The sequence below is a fragment of the Strix uralensis genome, chromosome 10 (assembly GCF_047716275.1).
Source record: "Strix uralensis isolate ZFMK-TIS-50842 chromosome 10, bStrUra1, whole genome shotgun sequence".
Classification (NCBI taxonomy): Eukaryota; Metazoa; Chordata; class Aves; order Strigiformes; family Strigidae; genus Strix; species Strix uralensis.
The window spans coordinates 6,036,638-6,063,227 of NC_133981.1; the positions used below are offsets into that span (position 1 = coordinate 6,036,638).

General features: G+C 44.3%; 1 protein-coding gene across 2 annotated transcripts in view; it reads left to right on the forward strand.

Moving 5' to 3' along the window:
- Positions 1-26,590, forward strand: part of SYNPR (synaptoporin) — a 110,887-nt gene that overhangs the window by 73,114 nt on the left and 11,183 nt on the right. For both annotated transcript variants that reach the window (XM_074879034.1, XM_074879035.1), the window contains 2 exons: positions 7,157-7,281; positions 25,067-25,265. In XM_074879034.1, the coding sequence (XP_074735135.1) occupies positions 7,157-7,281; positions 25,067-25,265 (324 nt within the window). The remainder of the gene's footprint in view (positions 1-7,156; positions 7,282-25,066; positions 25,266-26,590) is intronic.

Sequence of the window (26,590 nt, forward strand, 5' to 3'; positions counted from 1 at the left end):
AGAAAGCAATTTATACAATAAATAAAAAAAAACCCTCAGGTCCTTGTAAATGTCTTCGATTATCTCAAACCTTTGACAAATGGTTAGAGGGCCTGGAAGAGTTTAGCATTTCTGCCCCACTTGTGTAAGTAGCTTTGTCCTAAGAGATATCTTTATTTTCTGCCTGTTAACTCTTCCATGCATGATGCCAACCTTAGCATTAGCTTTCAACTTTATGGCTGACCCATTAAATACTGGATGAAACACATCTCATCAGCTTGCATTACATTTTGAACTTAATAAATAGGAAAAGCATTACACAGATTCTGTCTGGCCATCTGGAGGAACAATGTTCTTTACCTCAACGAATGGCTATCTAATCCTCTCATATACAGTTGGGTTTTATTCTATTAAAATATAATGAGAAAAGACTACCATACCATTATGTGGTGGAGCTAAATGGGATTTTTAGAATAATCAATGGAAGATGAATAAAAAAGATAAAGGTTTTCTTCAAAGAAAAAGAGAGAAAATTGTCTCCTTGGGATTAAAGTATTGTAGAACCAAATTATTATAACATGATCTTTACTCACTAAAAATACCCCAATTTCATTTCCATAAATCTTTCCATTAAGGATCAAATTAAGTATTTTTTTTTTTCATTTTAAAAATGCGAAGCATTAAATGAAATGCTGTGCTTTACACAGAGGATGCTGCAGGGTTTCTGCCCACCATGGGGTCAGGTGTTTCCATCCAGCCGCCGGCATCCAGGGCTGCTCTCTGCGCGGTGCCCTAAAATGCCAAACAGAGGTTTGCTGCTGCAAATGCCCCGGTGAAGACCCCAGCCCAGCGGGGATGTCTTGGAGCAGGTTGGTCTCCTCCAGAGGGGTGGCAGTGGCTGGGGACATAGCAGCTAACACCGTGTGGATCCCACCAGCCTCGTTGTGTTTTCCAGGAATATCCGACCTTGCCACATGGATGGGTAAGAAAGGGCCTCATTCACTTAGCTCAGTGTAAAGCCATACAAAATTGTTGATGCAAGGATTTTCCTCCAACACAACTGTAGTTGTAGTTCCATTCCCCTTTCAGAAGATGCTGGAAACATTAAGTCTGATAGCCAAGTGAAAGTTATGGGGTGCTTTGTGTGAGATCTGGACAGGTTGTATATCTCCAGCTCCAGCATGGTGACACCAAAAGCCCTTTCCCAGATGCCACCACACCCAGGAGGTGACTGGTCTGCAAGTGCCTCCTGATGCGGGACAGCTGCTTGAGTGGTCCTTCAGCAGCGTGTTAAAACTGAGGCACCGCTGGGGTCGATGTTTGGGCAGACGTACAATGTTCCCCAGATGGGGCATATGTGGTTCTTCAGGCCCCAAACTCCAAGGCATTCCCTCATCCTTGGGCTTTCCCCTCCATGCAGACCAGGTCTGGGCAGACATGGGATCATTCTTTGCAATGCTGCTGTTTATTTGTAAGGGGGCACACTAAATCCTAGCAATTAGTGAACAATTGCTTTAGGGTTTATTTCTCAGCGGGAGCAGAATATATTTCAGCTTTCTCCCTGTATAGCTGTTGGAGGAAAATGACTCCTGCTAGTCATCGCCTACCCCCCAGCACTGCGTTGGCTGCGATGCTATCCACCTCCAATTCATCAACCAGTCAAGTTGATATAATTAGGAATCCCAAAGTCAATAATCTGATAATCTCCAGTGCACAAAGCCTTGTATGTAGGAGAAGTGATTCCAGGAAGTCTGCAGTTTAGATCTGTGCAGGAAAAATGCCAGATTTTAAAAAAGAAACAGGCAGAGACCTGGAGGAGAGAGTGCTTCCTAATCTTTCACTGGTGACATATTTTGGGCCATCATCTCTGCAGTAAATGTTTTCCCGTACAGTCATTTAGTGCCTTTGAACCTTCCCTTTACAGTCTTAATAATAATGTTCAATTACTGGTTCTGCTCTATAAATAAATAATCTCAGTTTAACGAGACACTCTGCGGGGTGAGTGATGCTGGCTGCGGGGGGATGTCTCCGGGGCCCTTGGAGCGGGGCGCTCCCTCCCCGCTCTCACGTGAGCCGTTGGCCGTGGTGAGCGACAGAAAGTGTAAAGCAATATAGCATTTGGCAAATGCTTTGCAGTCTCTTTATTATGGTGATCTGGAGAAAGGGAAGTCTTATATCCAGAAATGATGCCAGAAGAATATGTCTTTGTAAAACACTTTGAATGTGTAAAATGACTAATAAAAGAGGAGGCGTTTCAAATATTTCAGGTTGCTCTTTAGCAGTGTCAAGAGTTCGCCTCGGCTTTCCAGTGCTAGGGCAGGAGTGGGGAGCTGGGGGGGACCTCTCTGGGAAAGTGTCCAGCAGGCTCGTTCCCATTTTCCTCCTTCAATCCCAAGTGAAATTGTTGAAGATCAACCCACATAGTGAGCTATGTGTCCTTCGCAGCCTGTCTTTGGCCGCCACAGCTCCACGCAAGACCAACACGGTTTCTTTTTAAGGTCTCACTATCCTGGAGGAGTCGCCAAAGAGCCCTCAGGCAGAGGGGGGATCTCTCTTTTGCATGAGGGGGATTAGAGGTGCATGCCCAAGGCGGCTCCATCTCATCTGCCAGCAAGCTGCCAAAGGCTGCTGCAAGGGGCAGACGTGCTCCTGGGAAAAGCAAGTGGCTTATATAAAAGTTTCATCAATTTTAAATGACAGTGTTATCTTCTTAACAGGATGTTTTAGGTGTAACATGCTCTACATAAGCCTTTTAACTCGCCTTGTCAGGAACCATTCTGCCTTCTTCTGGTGCGCACAGCAAGCCTGTCGCTCAGCAGGCATTGAGGGGAATTGTCGGAAAGCCAAATGCAGAGAAGTGATGGGAAACCATCCCGTTTTTCCCTTCCACGACGGGGTGAGTGATGTCTGGGGTCGTGTGCTGAGGCGTTGCCAACTGTCTAACGCACAGCTGGGACTTCAGCTCCCCCAGGGCATCGCACACCCTGAGCCCCGGCCACCGAGGACGGCTGGGCTGGGAAACGAGGGAACCAGCCTTGAATCTGGAGTCTGGATAAATAACAGCTCCTGAATACTGAATTAGAGGATCCATTGCCATGGCGTTGAATCCTGGCATCAGAAGAAGGCAGGTTTCCAGCTGATCCTGTAGATCAGCTGATGAACCTTTGCCTGCCCTGAGCTGGTGTGAGAAGCATGTGCTCTGCTGGCAATTATATTGCTGTTTTTTCTCAAAGTGCTAAGGAGCCAACTGATCTTTAAAACATGCTAATCTGATTTGACAGGGAAGGCCGTGTATTATTGCACAGTACCATAATAAATATAATTTCTGTTGGATAAGTTAGACTGTGGGATTTACTTGACTTCCTTACAAAAATATACCAATAGCGCAGGCCAAGGCTGCAAGGTCATGGAGGGAATATCCCATAACAGGAGCAGGGGATGGGGTGTTAATCACCATACAGAAATGCATTGCAAGCTTCAGAGGTGTGCTGCCTTTTTAGAGACATGTTTGAAACCATGTGGAAGAAGGGTGATCCTTCAGCCAGGTTGGACTGGACACGGGAGATGCACATTGCTCCAGTCTGTGCCGGGGAGCACAAATAAAGTCCCTTCCTCCCCCTCCCTTTGGTCTGTGGCCTCGTTGGGTGGGTTGGTAACTGCTTCCACAGTGCACATTGAGTGAGCAGGATGCTTGCCTGGGGTGTTATCCCACATCAAGGGTGGACCATTGATCCAGGCTGGGGACAGACATTTTCCGTTTCCCTCGAGGGCCCAGGCGGGAGCAAAGGCACCAACCTCCCCATTGCATTGCTGTCGCAGGAGGGACGGGGTGCCAGGGGATGGCTGGGCTTTGCCCAGCTCCCATGCCAGCAGGCAGGAGCAGCCCGGCACAGCCACCGCAGCAAAGATTTGTTGCCTTGAGGGGACCGTGTTTCTCCTGGCTGCCGCTTTTCCGGGGAAGGCGAGTGCAGCACTGGCCGTCGAGGCTGAGCCTTGAGAGGCAGGAGCCATGTGATAAGCAGAGGTAACTGTGTGCTGGGGAGATTTATCTGATGTAAAGGGGAAGAGCAATATGCATGCACACTGCAGATGGGACTAGTACCGGGTGTGGATTTATAGGCAAAGAGTAAATAGGAACATAGGGAAATGCTTTCCCTTTCTCCATAAACTTTTCAATTTCAGAGAGGCCAGATACAATAAAATTATCTCGCAGATGGAGGTTTTATTGAATCTGGCCCATAAAGCTCCCATTATGGGGTTTACAACTGCCATTTACACAAATCCTGCTATAATAAAATACAGTGGTGTTTACAGCATTCCTGCAACTGTCATAGAATTACAGTGTGCACAAAACCCGACAAGTAAATCTTGGCTTATTGCACCAGGCGCTCCACTGACAACATAAAGCAGCAAAATTTGGGGGGAAAAAAAAGGAAAAATGCAGAGGTAGGAGGAGAAGGTTGCTTGGGTAAGGGGAGAATTATGCCTGCTGCTTGACTGAGAACCCCAGGGAAATACCATTGATTTACAGCCCTCACCCTGCTCTCCTTCAATGCAAAACATAAATATGCTTCCAAAAGGTGCTACATGGCCTCAGCACACAGCTGTGGGGACTGGCTGGGCATTACTGGCAGCTGGGCGGTCCCAGCCATTAGCAGCATCTGATCCAGCCTCGGCAGAGAGCCAGGCTCGGGTTGGCTGAGGCCTTGCTGAAGTTTGGTATAAAAATCCCCAGCTGGGTCCTTTTTCTTCTTCCACCTGCCTTATGAATCCTGCCTGGGTGTAGAGTGTGTGCTGAGCAAGGATGGAAACTGGTGGGCAGCCTTGGTGGGTTGTGGCTGGAGAAGAAGGAGGCTGAAGGGTTTGCTGAATGAGTGGAAGCATCTGAAAAGCTTCTGGTGAAGAGCTGAATGTGGGGCTAAAGGGTGAGTAAAGGCTAGATGTGGGTTATCTGGAGGACTGAGGCTTTGGGTGCTTGAGTCTGCTGTCAAAGATGCCCTCAGTAGGGGAGGAGAGCAGCTAGGAACTCTGGAGGAGATCCTTTCTGAGAAGGAATAGCCTAAGCTGTGTTTTGGGGTATGACTCCATGGCCTTGGTGAATAATCATGGTGGCACATGTTTATGCTGATTTCCAATACTTGATTAAAGGAGATGCATTTCCATTGTCTATCTTTCCTCTGCTTGTGCCTGTGCTGAGAGCTGAAGCTGAGAGGTGATGGCTCTTCCCTTATGGCAGGTCTATCTCACACTGCAGCCCTTCAGTTCCCTCTTTATATATCGCTGCATTAATCTTTGTGCCTCCCTATGTATCTGCAAAACACTTGCATTTGCAACTCCATTAATTAGGGCAGAAAACAGGTCAGCACTAATCTCTCCTGTTCTCCTTAATCTATTGTTTTCTGACGTTGCCTCACAAATTAAACTGAGATGATTAATGCTGATTTTCAGTGCTGTACTACGTGTAAGGTCAAACTTCTTGTATTTACAGAGGAAGTGTCTCATTTAGGATGAAGAAGCACTATACAAAGTTATAGTAGAAACACATTTCATGGCACATATTTAACACATCAATTCACAGTAAAGTTCAGCTTTCCTTTTTTTAGCGAGCTCAGCAGAAGCGTTGATTCAATCAAAGTTTTTTATCAACTTTCCTTGTCATTGGGCACCTTTGCAAATCTGTCCTTGGTGATCTGCCCTGGTCACACTGGAAGTAAGTAGCCAGGCGGGAACTTCCATTATTCTCCTGTTACTCTCTGTGCTCCGTTGTGCTTGGCACATCACCTTGCAGCCAAGGAGGGTCTCCCTACCCCAGTGTCCAGGTGTCACCCCTGTAACCTGGCAGTGTCTGGGGAAAAGATGCACATGCAAAGCTGAAGTCCAAGGAGGCTGCTGAAGTGCCTGGCTTTGCTTGTACTGTGAATTGGGAGAACTAAGATTAATGGTGTGTTTTGCAGAGCCTTGCACAGCAAGGATAGGTCTATTTTTTCTGTTTATTACATTTTCATATTGCTTTTACTGAATCATTCAGTCCTTTATTTTGCCATTACATCTGCTTGCTGTATAATTTTTCAGTGTCCAAGGATGTGTTTTCTTCTCCAGATGGGCACACTGTTTGTTTCCTCTGGGTTGCTGACTTTTAGCTTACTTAATTGTGACTGGGATCAGGTGTTTACTTGTTTCCCATACCTGCCCTACTGTAGATCTCAGAGCAACTCTGTTAAAGCTAATGGAGTTACTTCAGAACTATAGTGCTACAATTAACAAAATCTAACCTGTCCTTTCATTTAAATTACAACTGCATAAATAAACTGTCCCCACTTCTGCTCAGGGTCTTCCAAGGAAAACAGTGATGTTTTAAGACATCTGTGCCTGCTTCCAATTCCTTTGTTTGAACCCTTGATAGAAATATAAATGCTGATGTGTTTCTGGCCTGTGCACTCCCTCATTCATCTTCTCCTGAAACATTAAGATGTGATATGGATTTGCATCAGAACCACCCAAGCTCTTTGTTCCTGTCTAGTTTGCCTGAGCTTATCCTAAGTCTTGATTTATTTTTTCCCCTGTTTTGCTGAGCATCAGTTTACTGCACCTCTACATCCATCTTGGGTTATGATAGTAATTTAGGAAAAATAATAAAAAAGATTATTGTGGTTTTTTTCCAAGTCATACGTGAAATGGAAGAGAGGCAGCATGATTCTGTGTTTTTGCCATGTAATGGGATGGTGGCCACATGAACTGTCTTGGTCTACTATTACTACTGCTGTTGCTCCTCATAAATACTTCTGCCAGTGTTTTATCTGGGTTAAGACTGACTCATTATGCTCAGTCAATGTTCATCCTTCTTTCTTGTCCAAGCTTGCCCATCAGTGGGATGGTTTAAATAGCTGTTTGGGTTGTGAATCCCAAATGGGGTTCAAGACAGGAGGGGAAGGCTGAGATGCCTGGCACAGACAAATGGTGATGTTTCTCTGTGTGGCAATAGAGCTTCACATTTTGTGGTTCTTTGCATTTGCTTTCGGGAAGGGTTCAGGAGTAATGTATGGCAATGCTTTGAATGCACGAAGTGATGGATAACCTGACCTGAGGGGGCCGGTGCTGCAGCGAGAGCTGCTGCATGGATCTGCTTGTGGTGGTTTTTGAAACGAAATAAAATAAAAATGTTGTTTGTTTTTGACAGCTTTTTGCAATCTTTGCATTTGCAACATGCGGTGGGTACTCTGGAGGACTGCGCCTCAGTGTGGACTGTGCAAACAAGTCAGAGAGTGACCTCAACATTGACATAGCCTTTGCCTACCCCTTCAGGTAACCGGGTTTGGTTCGTGGCGGTTCGTTTGCAGGGAGGCAGGCATTTGGGGGCTGATGCAAAGCCCATTTCCAGTGGGGTTTCCCATCATTTATAGCAGCTTTTGATTAGGCACCAATCTGGGGCTCCTGAATTCTCCTCACAGTGTTGTTTAGGCTCTGGGTGTGCAGGTGGAATGACTTTATCTAGACCTGGTGTGGATTGGGCTGTGGGAACTGCTGGGGAATGGGAGCTCAGCAAAGAAGAGAGCAGTTGTGAGCATGCAGAGCCCCATAAAGGCCAGGACAGCTCAGGGAGTGGAAAAAACAGGCAAGAAGAAAGAGCAAAAACCCATTGGCCCAAGAAGAAAATGGGGATAAAGTATCCATTAACTGTGGTGTAGCTGTTAACTAGGCAGGGAATGAGGGAGGGTTCCCAACCACTGGAGTAGCAAGGGTCTGGAAGAGCTACTCCATGAGGAAGGGAAAGCAAAAGACAAAAGTTTGAACCATAACTTTGAAATGCTTTTGAAAACTCTACTAATTGCCTGTCTGCATCTCTTGGTGCCTGAATACTTTAAAGCTTAGAACCTAGTGACTTAGGAAAACAGATTTTATGTTGTTTAAGTATGTCTGAAAGCTGTAGTGAGGTTAAATATATATAAAATGTTCACACCATTTAGGATCCTGCTTCAAAAGAATAGCTACAGTCTCCTGTTTTTAAAGACGTCAAGTCCACTCTAAAATCCTTTCACTTCTGTATAAGTGATTTCTTTAAGGAATTGAGCTGATTAAGAAAAGAATGCATAATCCAATCTCAAGTCTAGTACACTATGACTCTAAAATTATTTTGCTTCCTTGGGAAATCACATACTGTTTTGCTTATGATTGCTATGCACAGACCCGATGTAATAGCATCTACTTCTTTAACATGTTCTCAAATATAGCAAGTTCCAAACATTGGAAACTGAATTTGATTCCTTGAACTGTTGTTCTTCCTTGACACACATTTATTAGTCTAAAGAGGCACATTTCCTGGTATTACAAATGTTTATTTTTTGTCTTGAACTTGTCTGCATTTTCTTTCATTTCTGCTTAGTATGCATGACAGAGATCCTGAAAATTGAGTTATGTGAATTTGTAATGTGATTCACTTCCAAATAGGTCATTTCTCCAGCATTCATTACAGAATACACCCTACAGTAAAGTGCTTTTAGTTTGCATGATTATAAAATAGTACTTTATGTAAAAAGTTAATAAAATGGAGATAAGTAGCCAGCAAGTATCTCCTGGTCGACCATTTCTTCTAAGAAGGAAGTGGCTGGATCTGCAATTTCCAACAGTCTTGTTTATTAGAAAACTGGAAATAATTGCTGGGTAATTGTAACATTCCATCATGTTGGAAAGATGATGCAAAACTGAGTTTATTTGCAGAAGGGATCCAGCTGAGGCTGTAGCTGGCCCGAACTGTCTGTGTGGCTCCCAGCTGTGGCTGGGTGTGCTCAGCATACACAGACAGGGTGTGTGGCATGTACAGTGGGATGGATGGCCACGTGGTATAAATGTACCTGTAATTTTCAGGTGAGAAGGGAAATGACAGCCAGCTGGTATTTTTGGGAGAAGCATGAAGATATTCAGGTTTTGTGCAGTTTGGAACTTTGCATGAGGCACATGCAAAAAGTGTCCAAATATGTACAGACTACATGGGGTGGCAGATGTGTGCCTGGAAAATCTGGCCCAGTGCTACCTGTGGAACTTGGTGTCATTTTACTGTTTTATCTAGATATTCCTTTGACTTCCTGAATTTGCTCTTTCTGCATTTGCTCCTTCTGCATTTTGTTGGTGCTTCTTCCACAGAGTGGAGAGGGGATGCTCTAAAAAGAGTGAGATTAGTTAGGAAAGGTAACATCTCATATTAGAGCAGTTGATACCCTTGGACAAAGCAGACACATTTTAAGTTCAGGGCCCCTCATCGAGACTGTGATCCTGAAGCTCCTCTGCCTGCATGGGCATGTAGGCTTTGTTTAGGTAGGATGAATTTGCCACCAGCTCTCTTGCATCCAGGACCAAATAAGTCCATATTCACATGGCAGTTTCCTTTCAAATGCCTTCAGTGTTCTGATTATTGGCTGACAGCTGGGGGAGGTGTAGGTGGAAGGAGAGATGCTGCTGACACCGCGGTGCTGTTGTGGCTGTCAGCAGTGACACTGAAGCAGTCGAATACCTGTGCGCTGCTTTTTGAGCTGTGCCTTCCAGCGTGACTTGAAATGAAGAAAGCCGTGCTACCGGCTGCTTTCATTCCTGTTACTGTGAGTTTGAGCTTTTCTTTTCTTCTAGAAGTCAAACTGCTAGACCTTGGCTAGTAGATGACTAAGTGTCAAGAGCTTTAAGCAAGTAAACAAAATTCTAAGGCTCAACAGGACAGCTTGGCAAAGCAAGAGGACTTGGATGCTTTGGAAACAAGATTGAAGGAGCCTGAAAATGCCCATTAAAACAAGATCAGATAGGGGAGGGAGTTTTCCAGACTGAAAAGGGGGGGCATTTCACTTGTGACCACGTGCTTCTGGGGTCCATCACCTTGGAAAAAGAAAAGGAGGATGCAGGAGGGCAAAACCAGTACTGATGGGGTCTGGGGATATGTGATTAAAACATGTGAATTGCCAAGCTGACTTCAAACCAGTGATTCACGTAGCCCCAGGCCAGTCCTGAATGTACTGAAGAAGCATTGCATGCCGCCACAGGTAGCTCCAGATGCTCCTGCAAACCAAGGGCTGCCTCCAGACCCTCTTTTTCTCAGCTTCAACCTACAAGTTGCAAGAGTGTCCAGCAAACAATGTAAATGAAATCAAGAGAAATGATTAGTTCCAGCAGACAGGGAGTTTTGAAGGGTAGAGTTAAAAAAAAATCAAGAAAGAATTAATATTAGTTTAAAATTATGGTAAGATGATAGTTGTGCTTGGCTCCTGCATTATCTTACTGCCTTTGTAACTCCGGGAGCAGGGACTTGTGAAGCACCAAAGAAACCCCCTGCACAAGGTGGTTGCTGCTTATTTCTGCCAGAATCACATTCTCTTTCTAGTTTAATTCTGGACCTGGATTCATTTGCCCTTTGAAAATGGAGATGTGAGGAAGTACAGATAAGTACATTAATCACTAGAGAAGACCATTAGAGTAATCTGGTGAGGTGATGCTTATGCATGGCTGGGAGAAGCGATCCCTTCAGAGAAAAGCCCATGTGGTGGGTACCTCTGTGGGGCTGTTGTGTGGCAGGAGTGTGGGGAGGCAGAGCTGTTCCCTGTTTTAGGGGTACCCTGTGCCAGGGTTCATGCTTTGGACTCATGCTACTGTGGTGCACTAACTGCAGAGGAGTCTCTCCAGCATCTGAGTACTTAAACTCAAATCTGGCTCCACCATCTCTCCTGGAATAGGAGGGGAGGTGGATGCTTTTCTATCTGCAACTACACCAGTTCATTTAAGCTTCCTGCAACCCACATCCATGACCCTGTAGTCACCTGTAATATGCAGAGAAACCTGTAGTCCAAACCCTAATACCCCCCAGCAGTGTCTCCTGGAGCTCTGCCACACTTTTCTAGGTATCCTGACAGACTCTTCCATGTCCAAGCTGATATTCATAAGGCCATTTCAAATAGTCACCTGAAATTTTCTCTCATTTCTTCTGTCTGACTCTAGTTTTAGCACAAAGGATTTCTTTACCTCTTCATGCTTTAAAGCACAAATCAGCCTTTCTTCTAGATACCTGTATATGCATTTCAAAAGTTTTACAAGTTCAAATATGGAAAAAATTTCTCTGGCCCCACACTAGCAGTTTTTCTCAGCATTAGGATATGTGCTTGGTACAGTATCTATTGCAAATTTGGCACACATTAGGTTGTTCATCAGCTTGACCCTCACCCCAGTAATGATTTGAGTGGGGAGAAAAAAAAAAAATCAGCATCTTGGAATTATTTGTTGCTCTCGCAGTCCATCACCCTTTCAGATTGGATTTGTCACTCATCCAAGTGCCCTGAGGCAATATTTTTTTTTTGCAATAAGGGTTCTGGTGAAGGTCCTATTTGTTTATTTTTATTATTTTCTTCTGATCCCAGCAACATTTTTATCATGTACTTTGCTATTCATTGTTTTTACTTTGATAGCAAGTGGTTGACTTAGTATACCTACTGTGCACATATTTGTTGCTGGTATTTATTGTTTTAAGGTGCTTTTTAACCAATCCTTGTAAAATGTCAGCTCAGTTGTCAGACTTGACTTATCAAGTCTGTACTGAAGATTTTTGTTACTTAATTGTTCATGTCATAAACTTAATGTTTTTCTTGTAATTGGCAGAGCTGCACTGAAATGTTTGGGCTTCTTCAGCTACTGATTTAAATGAAACTTTGCATAGCAGAAGCGCTCTCACAATGCTGTGCTGTGCAGACAGGCAGCATGCTGCCAGCCAGAGATGATAATATCACCTGCTGCTTTGTGGTTATCTCACTGGCAAATCCTGTCTGGACAGAGGGAGGAATGCAGTGCTCAGACCCTGGCTGTAGGGTGATGCTGCACAGGGCCTGTGGCAGGGGTGGGCACTGGAGCAGAGAGGTTGGGCTGCACAGGTCTGCAGTGCGATGGGGAGGGAGGAGCATTCCAATACAATCCATTAAGTCTGTTAAGTCTTGAGGCAGATCCCAAACTAAAAATCTTTTTGCCTTTAGCGGTGCTTTAGCCCAACCTACATATACAGGGGATCCCCAAGTTAAATGCTGCATGGGAATTTATTTGGAGTATATCTTGCCTTTTCTTACGGCATTCATCCCGCAAGCTACTTGGAAAACATTGGCCCTGAGGATTCCATGATTAAATTTTAAAAACAGTCTCACCTAAGCCAACGGTTAAGGTAAGTATGTGCATAGGTGTTAGGAGAATTGAGCCATAGTTACTAGTGGGACAGCATGGAAGTGCCTGGTGGTGTGGGATCCTGATGAAAGAATATGGCTGTGCACATCTTTGTATCAGAGCAGTGAGCAAAACAAATGTTGTTTTCCATTTTATTTTAAATCACCTATTAGTATCTTTCCAGTGTGATAGTAAAACTGTCTCTTGAACTAATCCTTGCTTCTGAAGGAGAAGGAAATTGTATTTTATGGGAGCTTTTAATTCACTCTCTAAGCACCTCATTTGAATAAAGACATTTCGATTGAGCACCCTTTAAAGTGTATGCTTCATCTGCATGCGATGGGTAGGCTTGTCTTTCATTTGAAATATGACAGCCAGATCTAAATTGCCTACTTAGAAGCTACAGATGATAATTAAGGAGAAAGTAGCTAACTCTTTGTGCTTTGCAACTATCTTTCTTTGGAAAAAGCCTCTGTTAATATTAGCCCATTTCTGTGCCAGAGTGTGCTAGCCTTCTTTTTTTATTATCCATTTGTAGTAAATCTTGCTTCAGAATTCAGTAGAAAACATTTTGGCCAAAAGATTATAAATGTCTATTATGTCTGGGAGTCCAGGAGCTGCTGATAAATAGGAAGTCTTTAAACTCAGTAATTGCCTGCAATGCTGACTTTCAGGCAACTATGGCAGGCTCCCCTCCCAGCTGTCTTGGTCTGCCATATCAGTTAAGGATGGGAGATAGAAAGGAATAAAGTCATCTAGTCAGTTAAAATCCCTAAGGTTTGTGTTTTATTTTACATGCGTTCATTGCACAGAAGATGCCCCTTCTGCAAAAGCAAATTGTGGCCTCATAACAGTTCTGTGGGTAGATGGAAGCTAAAGCCAACCAGCAGAAGTTGCACTAGCTTCAGATGTGCTCTGTGCCAAAATGTAGTTCCCAGTTCCCAGGTGGATTTGGCAGAGCTCCTGGGAAGGTGAGAGGCACTGGTTAAACTCTGCATGACCCATTCCAGCTTAATGAAGGGAGCAATCTCTATCCTGGCACTTCTTAGATCAAAACTTAGTGCCTTCTGAAAAGCTGTGCGTTTGCACAAACAGGAGTTGCAGGGATGGTCAGGTGAAGTTCAGTGGCGAAGAGAACAAGCTGCACGGTCACAGTGGTCCCTTCTGGCTCTGCAATGGGCTGGTCAATGAAACCTGCATTAATCTAGTTCTTGTTCTTGGTAAACTGTGACCACCCCATCTAGCACTGCAGATCTGGGGTTAACATCTGAACTGACAACGAAAGGTGTTCAATAATGTATCAGTGAAGCTGGAGATTTTCATCAGTACCCACAATTATATAAACTGGCTCTTTAGGATGGGCACTAAGGGCTTGGTCATGGCATTAATTATCTTATTCCACAACAGTTTTAAACCCTGATCTTGGCAGTGCTTTTTATACCTAATTTTGGCCTCTTGCTGAATAGATTTGCCTAACAAGGACTTCTAAATTTTAACTACTGTTAGTGGAAACTAGAAATAATGTGAGTGAGGAGCCTAATGTTGCATCCTGCAGAGCAAAATTCAGCAAATAAATCCTTCAAGATACAGATATCTCAAATTATGACACCTTCACAAAAGTCTTTTCATATTTAATGTGACCTAATGATGCAAAACAGACTGAAGCAGTAAGATGTATTTTTAACTAGGAAATACAGACATTTGGGGTTTTTTAGTCAATTTGTACATTCTGGTAATGTATAGGGCTGTCCAGAAAATTGCAGCTCCATTTTTTCAAAATCTTTTATTTCCAATGGAAACCCAGTAAAAAGATTTTATTCCATAATGACATGGACACAAGCACTTTCTGAGCTATTTAAAGTATGGCCCTAGCACATGGCTTCCCTGGAGGTGAAGGCTTCAGAGACCTTGGTCAAGTTTCTGTACTGAAGCAAGTCCATAAGCAACCTGAACATGGAGCTCTCATAGCCAAGCTGAGCACTCTAATCAATGAGCTATTTGTTTAGAGCTGCTTGCTCTTACATTTTCTCCTGGGCCAGGGAAAAGATGATCTAGGTCTGCAGAATAAATATATTTCTTTCCAGCTTTGCTTGAACATAGTTTTTAATAGGAAAGAATATTTCACATTTTTGTAATCAGCTCCAGTTATTATTGGGGATATGATATGATTTATATTTATTTATGCATGACTACAGACTACTGAAGTAATTAAAATCTGCAAATCAGTGTTTTCCCGTGTCCGTGAGTCTTCAATGACCACACTGGCTCTGGGAATACTGTCTTTAGACCAAGAGGATGGTAGAATGGGAGAAAATGTCTCTGCTTTTGTACTTGGACAGCCCTGGTCTGCAACAGTGACTGTCCATGAGCACAATGTACAGATTAATTCCTGTTGTCAGGGAGCTTGAAATCATTGCTAGTCTGATTAAAACAGATAAAAATAAGGATGACTTTGTGACTTTTCTAGTTTTGAGTGCCTCTTCCTGCCCCCAGTTACAGTCTTCAAAACCCACTTTGTAGAAATCTTCAAGATTGACAACTTGGCCAAAGAATGGTTTTTACTGCCAGTTTGCACTTTTGTTTGAACTGTGGATAAATGCAAGTCCCCTTTTCCCACCAGTGAGGGACTGGAAGATGCTTCCAGTCACTTGACACTTTGTTCCTGCATGAGATCTATAGAAAACCACCAGAAATATGATACAGCCTTCACATGACACATCTTCACCTTCTCTTTGAGGTTGACCCTCTGCACGTGGTCCTTAGCACAACCAATGCACTGTCATATGAAGGGAGAGATCATCCACTGCCCCCACAATTTGCGAGCTGATCTGAATGGCTTAGCTTCTGTGCCAAACTATTTTGTACACAGCCAAGAAGCCATAGCCCAAGGGTGGCTACATAAGTGGCAAAGTCTTTGCTCATTCATGCTGCTGCTGTGCTGGGCTCTGCACAACAATATGCTGCTTGAGTAGGTCAGAGAAGGAGGTCTGGCTGCCAGTATTTGTAAAACGAAGGTCCCCGGTCCATTGCACAACCAGGGAGAGGCTGATTATTCCAGCCAGTGGGTTTGTCACAGGGCAGCAGCTCTGCAGACAAGATTTTTTCCCAATGTTGAGGTTGTCTTAGTTGCTGCTATCCTCCAGCAACTACTTTGTAGTTTTTAATCCCATAAAACTTGAAGCAAACATATCCTTGAGTACTGAACAGGGACAATAGAGGAGGCTTGTCTTGCTTTGCAACTCTTCAGACTGGTCAGGTGTTGTCTCCTCTTACAAATACCCATGCACAAACATTGCATGAACACAGAATTCATGGGCACACAGCTGGCTGGGAAGTAAATGAGGAAGGAAAGTGGTAGCAACTTTCTGAAGATGGTGTCTCCTACAGAGAAGGGAGAACACTGCTTCTTAAATCTTTGTTCGTTTCTAGAAGCTTTTCTTTTTGCACTCAGAGTAATTGGATTCTTGATGAATTTAGATGGTATTGATCCAGACTGGCTTATTTTGCTTCATAAAGGCTGTATTTTATGCTTAACACTATTTTGCTGCCAGAAAAATTTTTCATTAATACTTTAGCTAGAATTTGTTGTTAAAGTGGAAGTCACTTTTGGATTTGTTAATATATGCAGCTTTTTCACAATTTGAACTTTTAATATATATTCATGAATAGCCTCTGTGGTATTGTGCAGTGATGGTGTTTTATCTGTGCCTGCCACAAAGGCTTCTTCTAAAAGTCAGGCTTTTTGCAACTTCTCTTACAAATTTTTTTTTGCACATTTTCATCCTGCCAGTACCAAAGCAACCAAAGCAGAAACCCTTCAGCTTTGCTTTGTTTAGCATTTGATCCCCCATACCCCAGATGAAGTGTGGTGACCCAGCTAAGGGACAATCAAACACACGTCCTTCCCCTTTCCTCTGCTCCCAAATGTGCATTCTCTGTGCAGCAGCCCTGAAGGTTTCCCCAGGGCCACAGGGAACTGGATAACTGGGATGTCTTTAGTCTCTTCCCACACCTGGCTTCTACATGAATTGATTTACCAAAGAGTTTAATGCAATATTTCTTATTCACTAGACTCTGGAGAGGGTGTGCGTCCAACCCCACCCAGCAGAGCCCCACTCAGTGAGGTGCCTCTCCCTGTCCTGCCTGGATTCCCAGAAACAACACTTCATGGGTCATTTGGTGTGAAGGTGCCGGCAGTTTGTCCACAGGTCTGTCAGGAAGTCTGCCTTGGCTCCTGCCCCGTGTGCTGCTCAGTCTGCGATCGAGCCCACAGGCTCCCTGAGAAAAGGATTTGATGTGTACTTCAAATGAAAATAATTTGACTGGAAGTTTCATTGGAGTCATGCTGTAAAACTCTACAGAGGACTTAATTTGATTAAGTGCCTTAGGACAATATACTTGGGACAATTATAGTTAAAATACAAAGTTAATGTAAATACAATACAAAAGAATGAAAGTTGCTGCATCTTCTGTAGTTGGTGTTTCTCAACTGGTCCTGGGGATGAAATTGCTGCTTTCAGGGTTTATAGGCCTAGATTAAACTGTATATGAATGCTGCTTCTAACAGGGCAAAGGATTTATCCTTTCAGGTGGTTCCACATGAACATCAGGTGAAGCCCAAGAATTTGAATTGATTTTACATGGAGTTTGTAGCCTATTATTTGATTGCAGAAAGCAAGGTGAGTTGGAGGTGGCTGAATGCTATGAAGGAATGTGAGCAGCAGCAGAACGTGTTGGGGTGCAGGAGGAGGGGCTCAGCGGTCCCACATTGCTCCATGCAAACAAGGATTTGTTATACTCACTTTCTAAAAATGGTCTTATTAGATTCAGTGACTGGGTTTTAGGCCTTTGCTTTATGCTTTTTATTGCTTATGATATATGTCTAGATGTTTAGATCTTTGTAGATTTTTCTTCAAATAGATGCTTTTGTTCTGCTCTGACAGAGGCTTGTTAGCTTGGAAGCTGATTCCTGTGTCTGTCCAGAGGAGAGGGCAGCAGGAGGGACACCAGAGCCATGGATTCAGTCAGGATCTCATGGTGGGACCAGGTAGCATTGGACAGTTGTCTGTGTGGCAATGCAAATACATGCCTGTGGCATTTCCAGGCCTCCTAATTTGTGTTGTTCCATGGACACTATGACTTTAAGATAATCAAGGGTTACCTTCCTTCAGAGATAGTAGCTAAGCTTTCCAGTGCCCAGGAAGCAGCTTCCCCCAAGAAAGTAGCTCAGTGAAGGGGAATCGGAGAGCAATGCTGCCAGTCTGTGCCACAAAGAATGTAAGTGCCCGATCTGAGAAGGTATTTGGGTTTGTAGAGACTGGTGGAGCATGTCTTTGAGTGCTGTGCTCCACTTACACAGCAAGGAAAAGCATGTGTTTCTGAGAAGAGCTGTGAAAATATCTCGGAAGATAAATCTGGGTCTGGATGTAGGCTTGGAAGTGGGGTTGGGATCACCCACTCAGCTTTCTGAGCGCTCCTGGCAGCGCGTGTTCTATAATGAGCCGTTTTATTTCTTTTTTGGTGCTACGATGGAGTACTAGGGTTTGCATTACTGCTACGTGCACAGTCTGGGGAGGTTCATTGCTATGGCTGGCACGCATCCGGGATATTTCTTCCTTTGAGAGTGTGATGAAGCTGTTGCACGGGCTGTTTTCCAAGAGCTTTGTGAACGCAATCACTGGGACTAGGTCCTGCAAGAGGGATCCCAACAGTGGATGTGGCACTGGTGCCCTCTCCCCACCACCGCTGGGGTTGTCCTTATTCCAGTGTCTTTAGACCCCATCCTCAGAGGGTTTTGTAGCTGCCTGTCCTGGAAACCTGAGCAGTTTGGAGGGTCTCTGACTTGCTGTGTTAGCAGGAGAAGAGATGTGAGGTGGAGAAGGGTGGAGCAGAGGATGTGCATGTTGTGATGCTCTGGGAAGACATCGCGATGTGCCTGCTCCGAGCTGTTTGCACAGGGGGAATTACCACCTCTCCCAGCATGGCACATGCAATGCGGTGTGTTGAGATGGCAACTGTGGCTGGCAGCTTGTGCTATTAAAAACGGTACTGTAGGAGAATAGAACTGGCCAAATGTTGGCACAACAGTTATGTGCAAGTAAGGGCTGGGAACCTGACAAGTTAAGAAACTGAAAATAGGGGGGGCAATATTTTCCATTATTTTGACTGGACATAAACCAGAAGAGAATATAGGTTGCTACAGCTTTCCTGGTCAGCTTCCCAGCAGCATTTTCTGGGGTTTTTTGGTGATGCTGCTCTGGACATGCATTTGAATGGGTATAAACCACTGAAGGCAGTTGTGACAAAGGGGACATCTTTAGGGATGTTCAAATGTCCAGGACAGGAGTTAGAAATAAATGTTTGCAAGTTGAAGTGTGTATTTGTGTGAAACTACTGGGCATGTTGAATAATTCTAGAGAGATATGGACTTTGGGGTATATTTTGGAAGAAACTGAGAGAACGGAAGTTCAAAGTGAAATACTTTCAAATACTCTTTGATCAGCAAACTGTATTCTTTCTTCCTCTACAAAACAAAGAAACAAAAGACCAAGCTTGAATTGCTGAGTCAGCTGGAGAATTTTATTTTTGTTTCTTATCTCCAGAGAAAAATTAACTGATTTCATAGAAATAGGTATGTGGTAGGTATGGGGACAGGGTGTTACTTTTGGGTGGCTGGCAGAGTGAGGTATGGAAAATTGCTGTGGCAGGAGATATCAATAAGCACCTCACAGTTTCAAATGGCTGTGGCATATGCAGGCAGCTGGGACGTGCATTGTGGGAAGGGTGGGGAATGGGAATGCTTGAGTAAATGGTAATTTCTTCACCCTGGAAAAAGAGCTGTTAGAGAGCAGGCTTGGGGTGGGAAAGAGTTGTTGCTGTGAGCAAAGGGGTAGAAAACTCTGGTTTTGCTAGAACATCAGAGGTGTAAAAGGGCCAGAGAGCAGTTGCCTCTGTGGTACCTGCTGTCCCGCTGCTGGGCTAAGCCCATCACATCCCCACAGCTGTCCAGGGCTCTGTTAGCATTTTAGCTATTGGACTTTGAAGGGCTGGAGAGAACTTCAGCATTAATGACTTGAAGCAGATCAAATGTGGTATTAACAGGCTGTCTGCCCCAAAAAGAGACTGACTTCAACAGCTCAAGGATGCCTGGCTGCAAAGATCCAGATCCTATGGGAATTCCTGGATAATGGTTATAATTAGCAAAAAATATGGACTGAGGGCAACTGCTTAGCAGTGGCTCCCTCTGCAAGAGTTCATGGTGTTGTATGAGAGCTTGTAGAGTGGCTTCATTGCTGCAGGGTTTTCCCCCCTCGGGGGTCTGTCCTTGGAGAGCAGATCTGGGGTGGGGTGGGAGGAGAAAGCTGCAGAGCTCAGCTCCGTCCACCCTCACGAAGGCTGGAAGGAAGCCTGTTCCTTGCTGTGTGGGCAGCCTTTCAGATAGCCAGGATTTAGCACCAAGCGAACAGGGATGCCCAGCGCCGGGGGAAGCAGTGAGGTGCATTGCTTCCTTCTTGAGAACAGACTGGGAAGAGTTTTGGAAGAGTCAGTGGACCTCAGTTTCATTAAAGACCTTTCTTTCTCAGGCAGATTTCTACTTTCACCTGAGTATTAAAGGTTACTTTTAAAGTATCTTTTTTCATGCAGGTAATATCTCTAGGGAAGTCATACAGGAATGATGAGTTCTGCTGTGAGAGGAAAGGCTCCCATTTATTAGTGTTCTTCCACTAAACCTAAGAAAAAATCCATATTCAGCACCTTGAGAAGGGGCATTTGCCCAGGGACTGACTGACTGGAGGCACTGGTGTGAAAGCACATCAGCATAGACCTCTGAAACAGGTAAGCTGCAGTTTCCAGGGCTAGCTAAAAGAAATGCCTTTACTTCATATCCCAGAGAAAGGAAGATGAACTCCCTGTCACGTTCTTGTGCCTCACCAGAGCAGTTTGACTTGCTAAGGGGCCCTGTGCATTTCAGCATTTCACTGCTGTGGTTTGAAATTTCATTTTTCCCTCATTCTGGAGATTATCAGCAAAGATAAACATTTCACAACATATTCCTCCATGGGCACTACCTGCAGTAACTAATTTCCTGTGGTGTATTTCTGTCACTGCTTTGCAGACAGTAAATACAGTTGACAGTTTGACTACCAGAAACAAGTGAGGGGGAAATAAAGCCCAATGAAAGGATAATGGATCTTTGGATTCTTGCAAGCACGTGTGTGGGTGTTGCAGATTTTGCTCAAGCATGTAGACAGGTGGGGGGGTGGATTACAAGTTGCTATTTTCAGAAAATAGGACAATCTGCCAAAACAGATAGCTTTTTTTGCCTGTTTTCTCTCATGTCCTAGTAGCGGAATGAAGAAACAGTAAACCCCCATTGAGAATTTTTGGAGGCAGAACTTTATCTGTTATTTATTAATCCAGGCACTGATCAAAGCGCAGGAGAGGAAATCTGTCCTGGTTCATCAATAATACTTGAGCGCATACTTGCCGTTAATTGCATGTTCTGTTGGTTTCAAATCTAAGCCCTGCTAAAGGGGGAGGTTTTGTGAGTCAGACAAGATTAGATCACTTGGCGCAGACTCTTCTGCTTGGGCTCTTCTGTGTCTGCTGGTGGAGTGGGACATGGGACAGGATGGGTCTTTGAGGTAGTTGGCTCAAGGATCATCAGGTGGACTAGGCTGCTCGAAAAAAAGAGGGGCTGTATTTAAAAGCAAACTGTGGCTTGAATATTGTACTAAGGAAGTTCAGGAAGAAAAGGCAACTTCACATTTACATGGAGAGAACACAGCTTCTGCTCCCCCACGCACATGTAACAGCTGTAGCTTTGTTCAGCATGTCTGGCTTCATGTACTGTTTTCAGAGCAGGGGTAATTAGTGTCTGAAAACGTAACTGCTCTTCGCTATTGTGGAACAATGTAAAAATCCTTTTTTTCCACTGTAAAACATTCCTGCCCTCTTCTGATCTTGTCAAGTTAGACAATATAGCTGTCTTGTCATCATATTTCCCACGGCAACAGAAAGTTTGCCAAATGGTAGAAGAAATCTCAGAAGCTTCTGAGTAATTAATTACTGTGACTTCATCAGTGAAACTTGACTGCCTTTGGTGGATTTGCTTCAGATTCTGGTGAGTTTGAGGGAATTCAGACCTGGATGGCTCAGCAACGGCGGCTGTTGTTAGCAAACAGACCCAGCAGGCGAAGGGGATGGTGTCCTAGCGATGAGCAGCGAGGCTGACCTTAGTGCCTCTCTGCTGAGTGGGGGGTGCAAGGCCGCATTCCTGAGTCATCAGCTTTATTTCTGAATTAATAACAATACTCTGTGCAATACAAGGCAAAAAGCAATGTCCAGCTGATTTTTGGAGGAACTTAGGGAGAAGAGATTTTTCATTACTTTTTTCCCTAATTAGGTAAATTTATTACCGAACTATTCCTTATTTGCACTGTCCATCAATCGGTGAAAATCACTTCTGCTAATGCAGCCCAACAGTATTGCTCAGATGTTAACAAAGCGCACAGGGTGTGATTGCAAAGGGTCACTCTTGGGGCTCCTGATTTTGTTTAGGAAATGGAGAGGCAAAGGTGAAAGGCAGGGGTGGTGCTGGAGATAAGAAAAGCAGCAGAAGGAAGCACTGGCCAAGGATGACTTGAAGGAAAGGGTGAGGTGTAAAGAATAAGAGATAAGAGAAGATGAAAGAAGAAGAAGTCACAAGGAAGTAAAAGGCAGAACAGGTAGAATTGCATCAAAAGTGGGAGGCAGAGGTAGAGGCAATTAATTTTTTGTGAGTCATCACCAAGCCATCCTGCCCCCAGAAAGGCTGACTTAGCAACATCTGTGGAAAAATCAGAGCTTTCCCTCTGAGATGCCATTCCAGATCAAAGAGGTTTCGATTAGTAAAACTGGATTTTCTGTCACTGATCTTCCCCTGCTTTAAAGAAACTTTTCAAATGCCTCTTTTGAAATCAGCATCCACCCTAACCACCCCAGGGCTTGGCTTGCTCACCTCTCTTCCCTGGCTCCGTCTCCTCTTCCCAGGTCTGAGTCATGGTCTATTTTAGGGTCCTTTGCACAACTGAGATCTCCGTTGTTTGGGCAGAGGTGAAGTGGCCACAAGAGGCACTAATTACTGCACATCCTCTTAGAGGCTAGGGAAATCTAAAAAGAAAAGCAAGTGAATAAAAATAACTTGATGGAAGAAGGCTTCTGTGATCTGGAATCCCTGACAGATGTTTGGCCACAAAAGCCCTGCTGGGAAGATACTAGATGTTAATATAATATATGAACATTTTTTCTGGCTTATCATGATTCAGAACTAAAGTACAGTCAGGAAAACAGGGAATAAAAAAGGAAAGTGGTGTCAGTTACTTTGCCATGTTTCAGAAAGGCTGGAGGGCTGTTGGTGATTAGACTGGATGGGGCTGAGGCCAGTCGGCAATGCAGGGGGTGGGCAGCAACTCCTGGTCTAAATCTTGATAGAAACATTCCTTAAGTTATTTCATCTTTGGTATGTGCAGGAGTTTGAACTGCTACTTGCAACACCATGTGTTGCCTGGTGTGCTATTTCAGGACTCCAGGGGAGAAAAAAGAAACCCAACCACCCTAAAGATGTGTTTTACACAACAAAATGCATGTAGAGTTGCCTTGTTCTTTTTTTTTCCCCCAACACAATTGGATTGTATTTAATGTAGCTCAGCTCAGTTCCACAGTGCTTGTGAAAGCAATGTGAGGGTCAGAGCAATTCTCTAAAGCCTATTTGCAGTGGGAGGTGGTAACACAAAACCATGGAGCTCCCATCATCGCAGCGAAGTCTGGCTTTGCCATGAGGGGCTGGAGCCTTCGTGCTGTGCTCAGCTGGAAAAGCAAATACTGCACCCCGCAGCGGTGCTAGTCAAAGTCAGCGTGGTACCTGAGCACGGCCATTCAGATGCAGCAAATGTGGTTAAATATTTAAGAACCAGAAAATGCTACTTAAGCATTTGGTGGTTTGAGAGGGGGGAAAAAAAAATAAGCAACCCCACACACACCTTGAACGCCTTTATGTTGAGCTGCAAAGTCTGGCCTGATAGGAAGACCCTGGGTCTCCCAGTGAGCACAGGGTGGTCCCCAGCTCTGGCTCTGGGCTGAGTGGAAGGTGAAACCTGGCTTGAACCCAGCCTCAAGTTCTGGAGAGGACACCTGAAGAGGACCAGGTCTGGCTGCACAGCATTACATTCCCCTGGGGAAGGAGGGACGGGGCCAAGCTTCTTACCGATCCAAAGCCCCACAGGCGCTGCTGCTGTTTTCAAGGGGTTTTGAGCCAGGTTCCCAGTTTCATTTTGTGTCAAATCAGCACCCAAGCAGCTGAGCATGAGGAGAGCAGAAAAAGCTTTCTTTTCAGACCATGAAAATCATGCGTTTCAAATCTTTCCATAATCCTGGTGATGGTTAAAACAAAACCACTTTCCCTCCAGGCTGCAAAATTGGCGTGAGGCACTAGGAAATCTTCCTTCCCCTTTTTTCCCTCCCTTTAGGAAAGAACAATAAGCCCTGACGAAAAGTGTGTGTGCACTGATGCCAGGGAGCTTTGAAACCAAGTCAGGAAACTGTCTGATCATGAGCATTAGAGTCTCTCTCATGTGTTCAGTTTTTGTCAGACTTTACTGGGTTCGCGTAGGGGAGGCGACTCATCCGCTGCTCATCTCTGCAATCTAGGCAGATGCGTTTCTTGTTTTCATCCCACCACTACTATAGCCTGAAAAGAAAATGCCTGAGGCAAATAACCGGTGTTATTCATCAACTGCTGATGAAAAGGTTCTGCCTACACGTTTGGGTACATTTAGTCTGGACCAGAAAAAGCAAGAAGTCATGCAATCCTCCAACGTCCATTAATCCATCTTCTGTGATTTCTACTGTGGGTACTTTGTTTTCCTCTGGGGACCTAACTTTTTATTTAGTCATATATTCATGGCTGCTGCTGCCGTTGGCTTGCTGTTGCACACATTAATTGCCCTTCAGCTGAGGAATGTCTCCCAGAAGGCCTCATCTTTTCTCTGCACCAGATCATAACTTCTTTAATCGCTGCTGTTAACTTGCTGCTGGTTTTGTCCGTGCCGCTCACCCTGTGCAGAGCAGAACAGCGTGATCCCTCATCGGGCCCCATGTCCCCACTGATGCTAATTGGGCCATGCAACAGGATCTGCCAAAATACCCCTTCCAAGGATCCCCTTTCCCTTTCTGAATCAGAAATTAAAGTTATTACAGCAAAAAAGGGTCTGACAGGAGCTGCCAGACAGAACCACAAATCCATTAGCTCGGTCACTGGTTGCAAACAGTGCATGAGTACGAGGTTAGGGCTTTGATTGCTTAAATCAGGGCATGCAGACCCTTTCTTTGACCCAGGTTGTGTATTTCTGCTGCAGCTCGGTTTTAAAAGCTTTCGATGTAGAAGCACTATGTGGCTAAAAGCCCCAGGTAGCTATGCACTAGGAAATTTTACACAAGGAAGTCATGAACCAAACACAGGCATCTTGTGGTCTTAGTACAGAGGATAAGACCTGTTTTCTGCCACCTTGATTGTAAGAATTCGAGAATCAAATTGTTTCTCACATCATCCTTTTTAAGTTGTTGCCATGGCAAAGCCCTAGAGAGGAAGGGGGTTTGTACCAAACCATTGGCACATCAACTTTTCTCTGATTGATTAAAAGATGTGTTCAGGTCTTCAGTCTCACCTAGATGCTCACGTGGAAGTAACCTCACATGTACGAGCAGCTCTGAAGAGCACAGCCTGCAAGACTACTTATAGGGTCAGTTATTCAATCAGGAGATCAAGCGCAACAGGAATGAGATAGGGAGACAGAACAAATGTATTTATATCTTTATTCAGGTAACAGTTTCCTTTTTCTATACTTCACCTGCTGTTCTTTGGGATGTTTTCCAGGTTGCATCAAGTGAATTTCGATGCTCCCACTTGTGAAGGCAAGCACCGAGAAAAGCTCTCCTTGATAGGGGACTTCTCCTCTTCAGCAGAGTTCTTCGTCACCATTGCAGTCTTCGCCTTCCTCTACTCGCTGGCTGCCACCGTGGTTTATATCTTCTTCCAGAACAAGTACCGTGAAAACAACAGAGGGCCTCTAATTGTAAGTGTATATTTGCAGCATTTTCAGACATAGGTCTTAACCTCTTACTTTTTTGGTGGTTGAGGCTGTGGTGTGATCTGGTCTGGGAGATCTAAGCGGCCCAATGACCAAAGCATCTCTGCATTCACCTGGGTTTTTTTGATCTTAATGATTTAACATCAAGGGTAACAGAGACTATATGCAGGTGGAGCTTAGTCCTAATCTTGTATGTACTTGTGGGATTCCCTGCTTCTCTCCCACTGCCTGCAGCGATGATACACAAATAGTGGATATGTTGCAGGATTGGGGTCCAAGTCATACATCTGTGGCAGCAGAGCTTCATCGATGGTGAAAAAAGGGAAGAGGAGATCTTAAGCATCATCCTAGCAGATAAATGAAACCATGTCCCTGACCAAAGACTAGCCAGGAAGATTTCTTATGGCTTATTATTGCACGGTTCAGCCAAATTATTTTGCTTTGGAGAATTATGTGGCTGGTTTTCCAGTATTACCCTCAGCTCACAGCACACTTGTGCCTCTGCTCTGGTTTATGAGGCTCCTCACCTTCCAGGTATCATTCAATGCACCCATCAAGCTGTGGCCATTCGTGCCTTGATTTTTGTTTTTACTGATTCCTGAAGGTTTGTGATAAAAATCAAGTGATGCTGTGTATTTGTTTTCTTATAAATCAAGACTGTAAAGCCAGTGAAAGCTATTTTGTTCTAGATATCCATTACCTGTTAGTTCATCACACCCCATGATACACCCCTTGGTCTTGCTAGGCAGCTGTGAGATCCTCCCCTGTGCTGAAGTTGGGTCAGGTCTCTGCATTTGCGGGCTGTAGGGTTGTCTCACACTCTCCCTCCCATGGGCATCCCTCTCCTCTGTGACTGAAAGGATAAGGTTGCACTAAGGTAGAGGAAATAGTTCTCTGAAATCTTGAAGAGAGCAATTCAAAGGGAAGGTGGGGGGAGTTTAGTGAAGACAGACATAAGGAAAGAGTTATTTCTAGATTTCAGAAAAATCTAAAGCTTATGACTGACAGAAACCAGATATTTGGCTGAGACTTGTGCCTTAAGTGACTGAAAGCCACCAGTAAAGAGCATCAGAAAAATATAAGAGAGGAAAATAAATCACCAGCGCAGAAAGGCAGTACCTGTTAAAGGAAATAACTACAGTAGCAGTCACCAAAAGATTAAACTGTAGGAAGGTAATCCGAGCATCACAGGGTTTTGAGGGAAAGATTTTCCTGCTGCAAGCAGATGTGAGTTGTTTTATTTAAGTTTGCATAATTCAAAACTGATGAATTGTTACAGAAGGAAAAATTCTCATTCCACATCAAAGGAA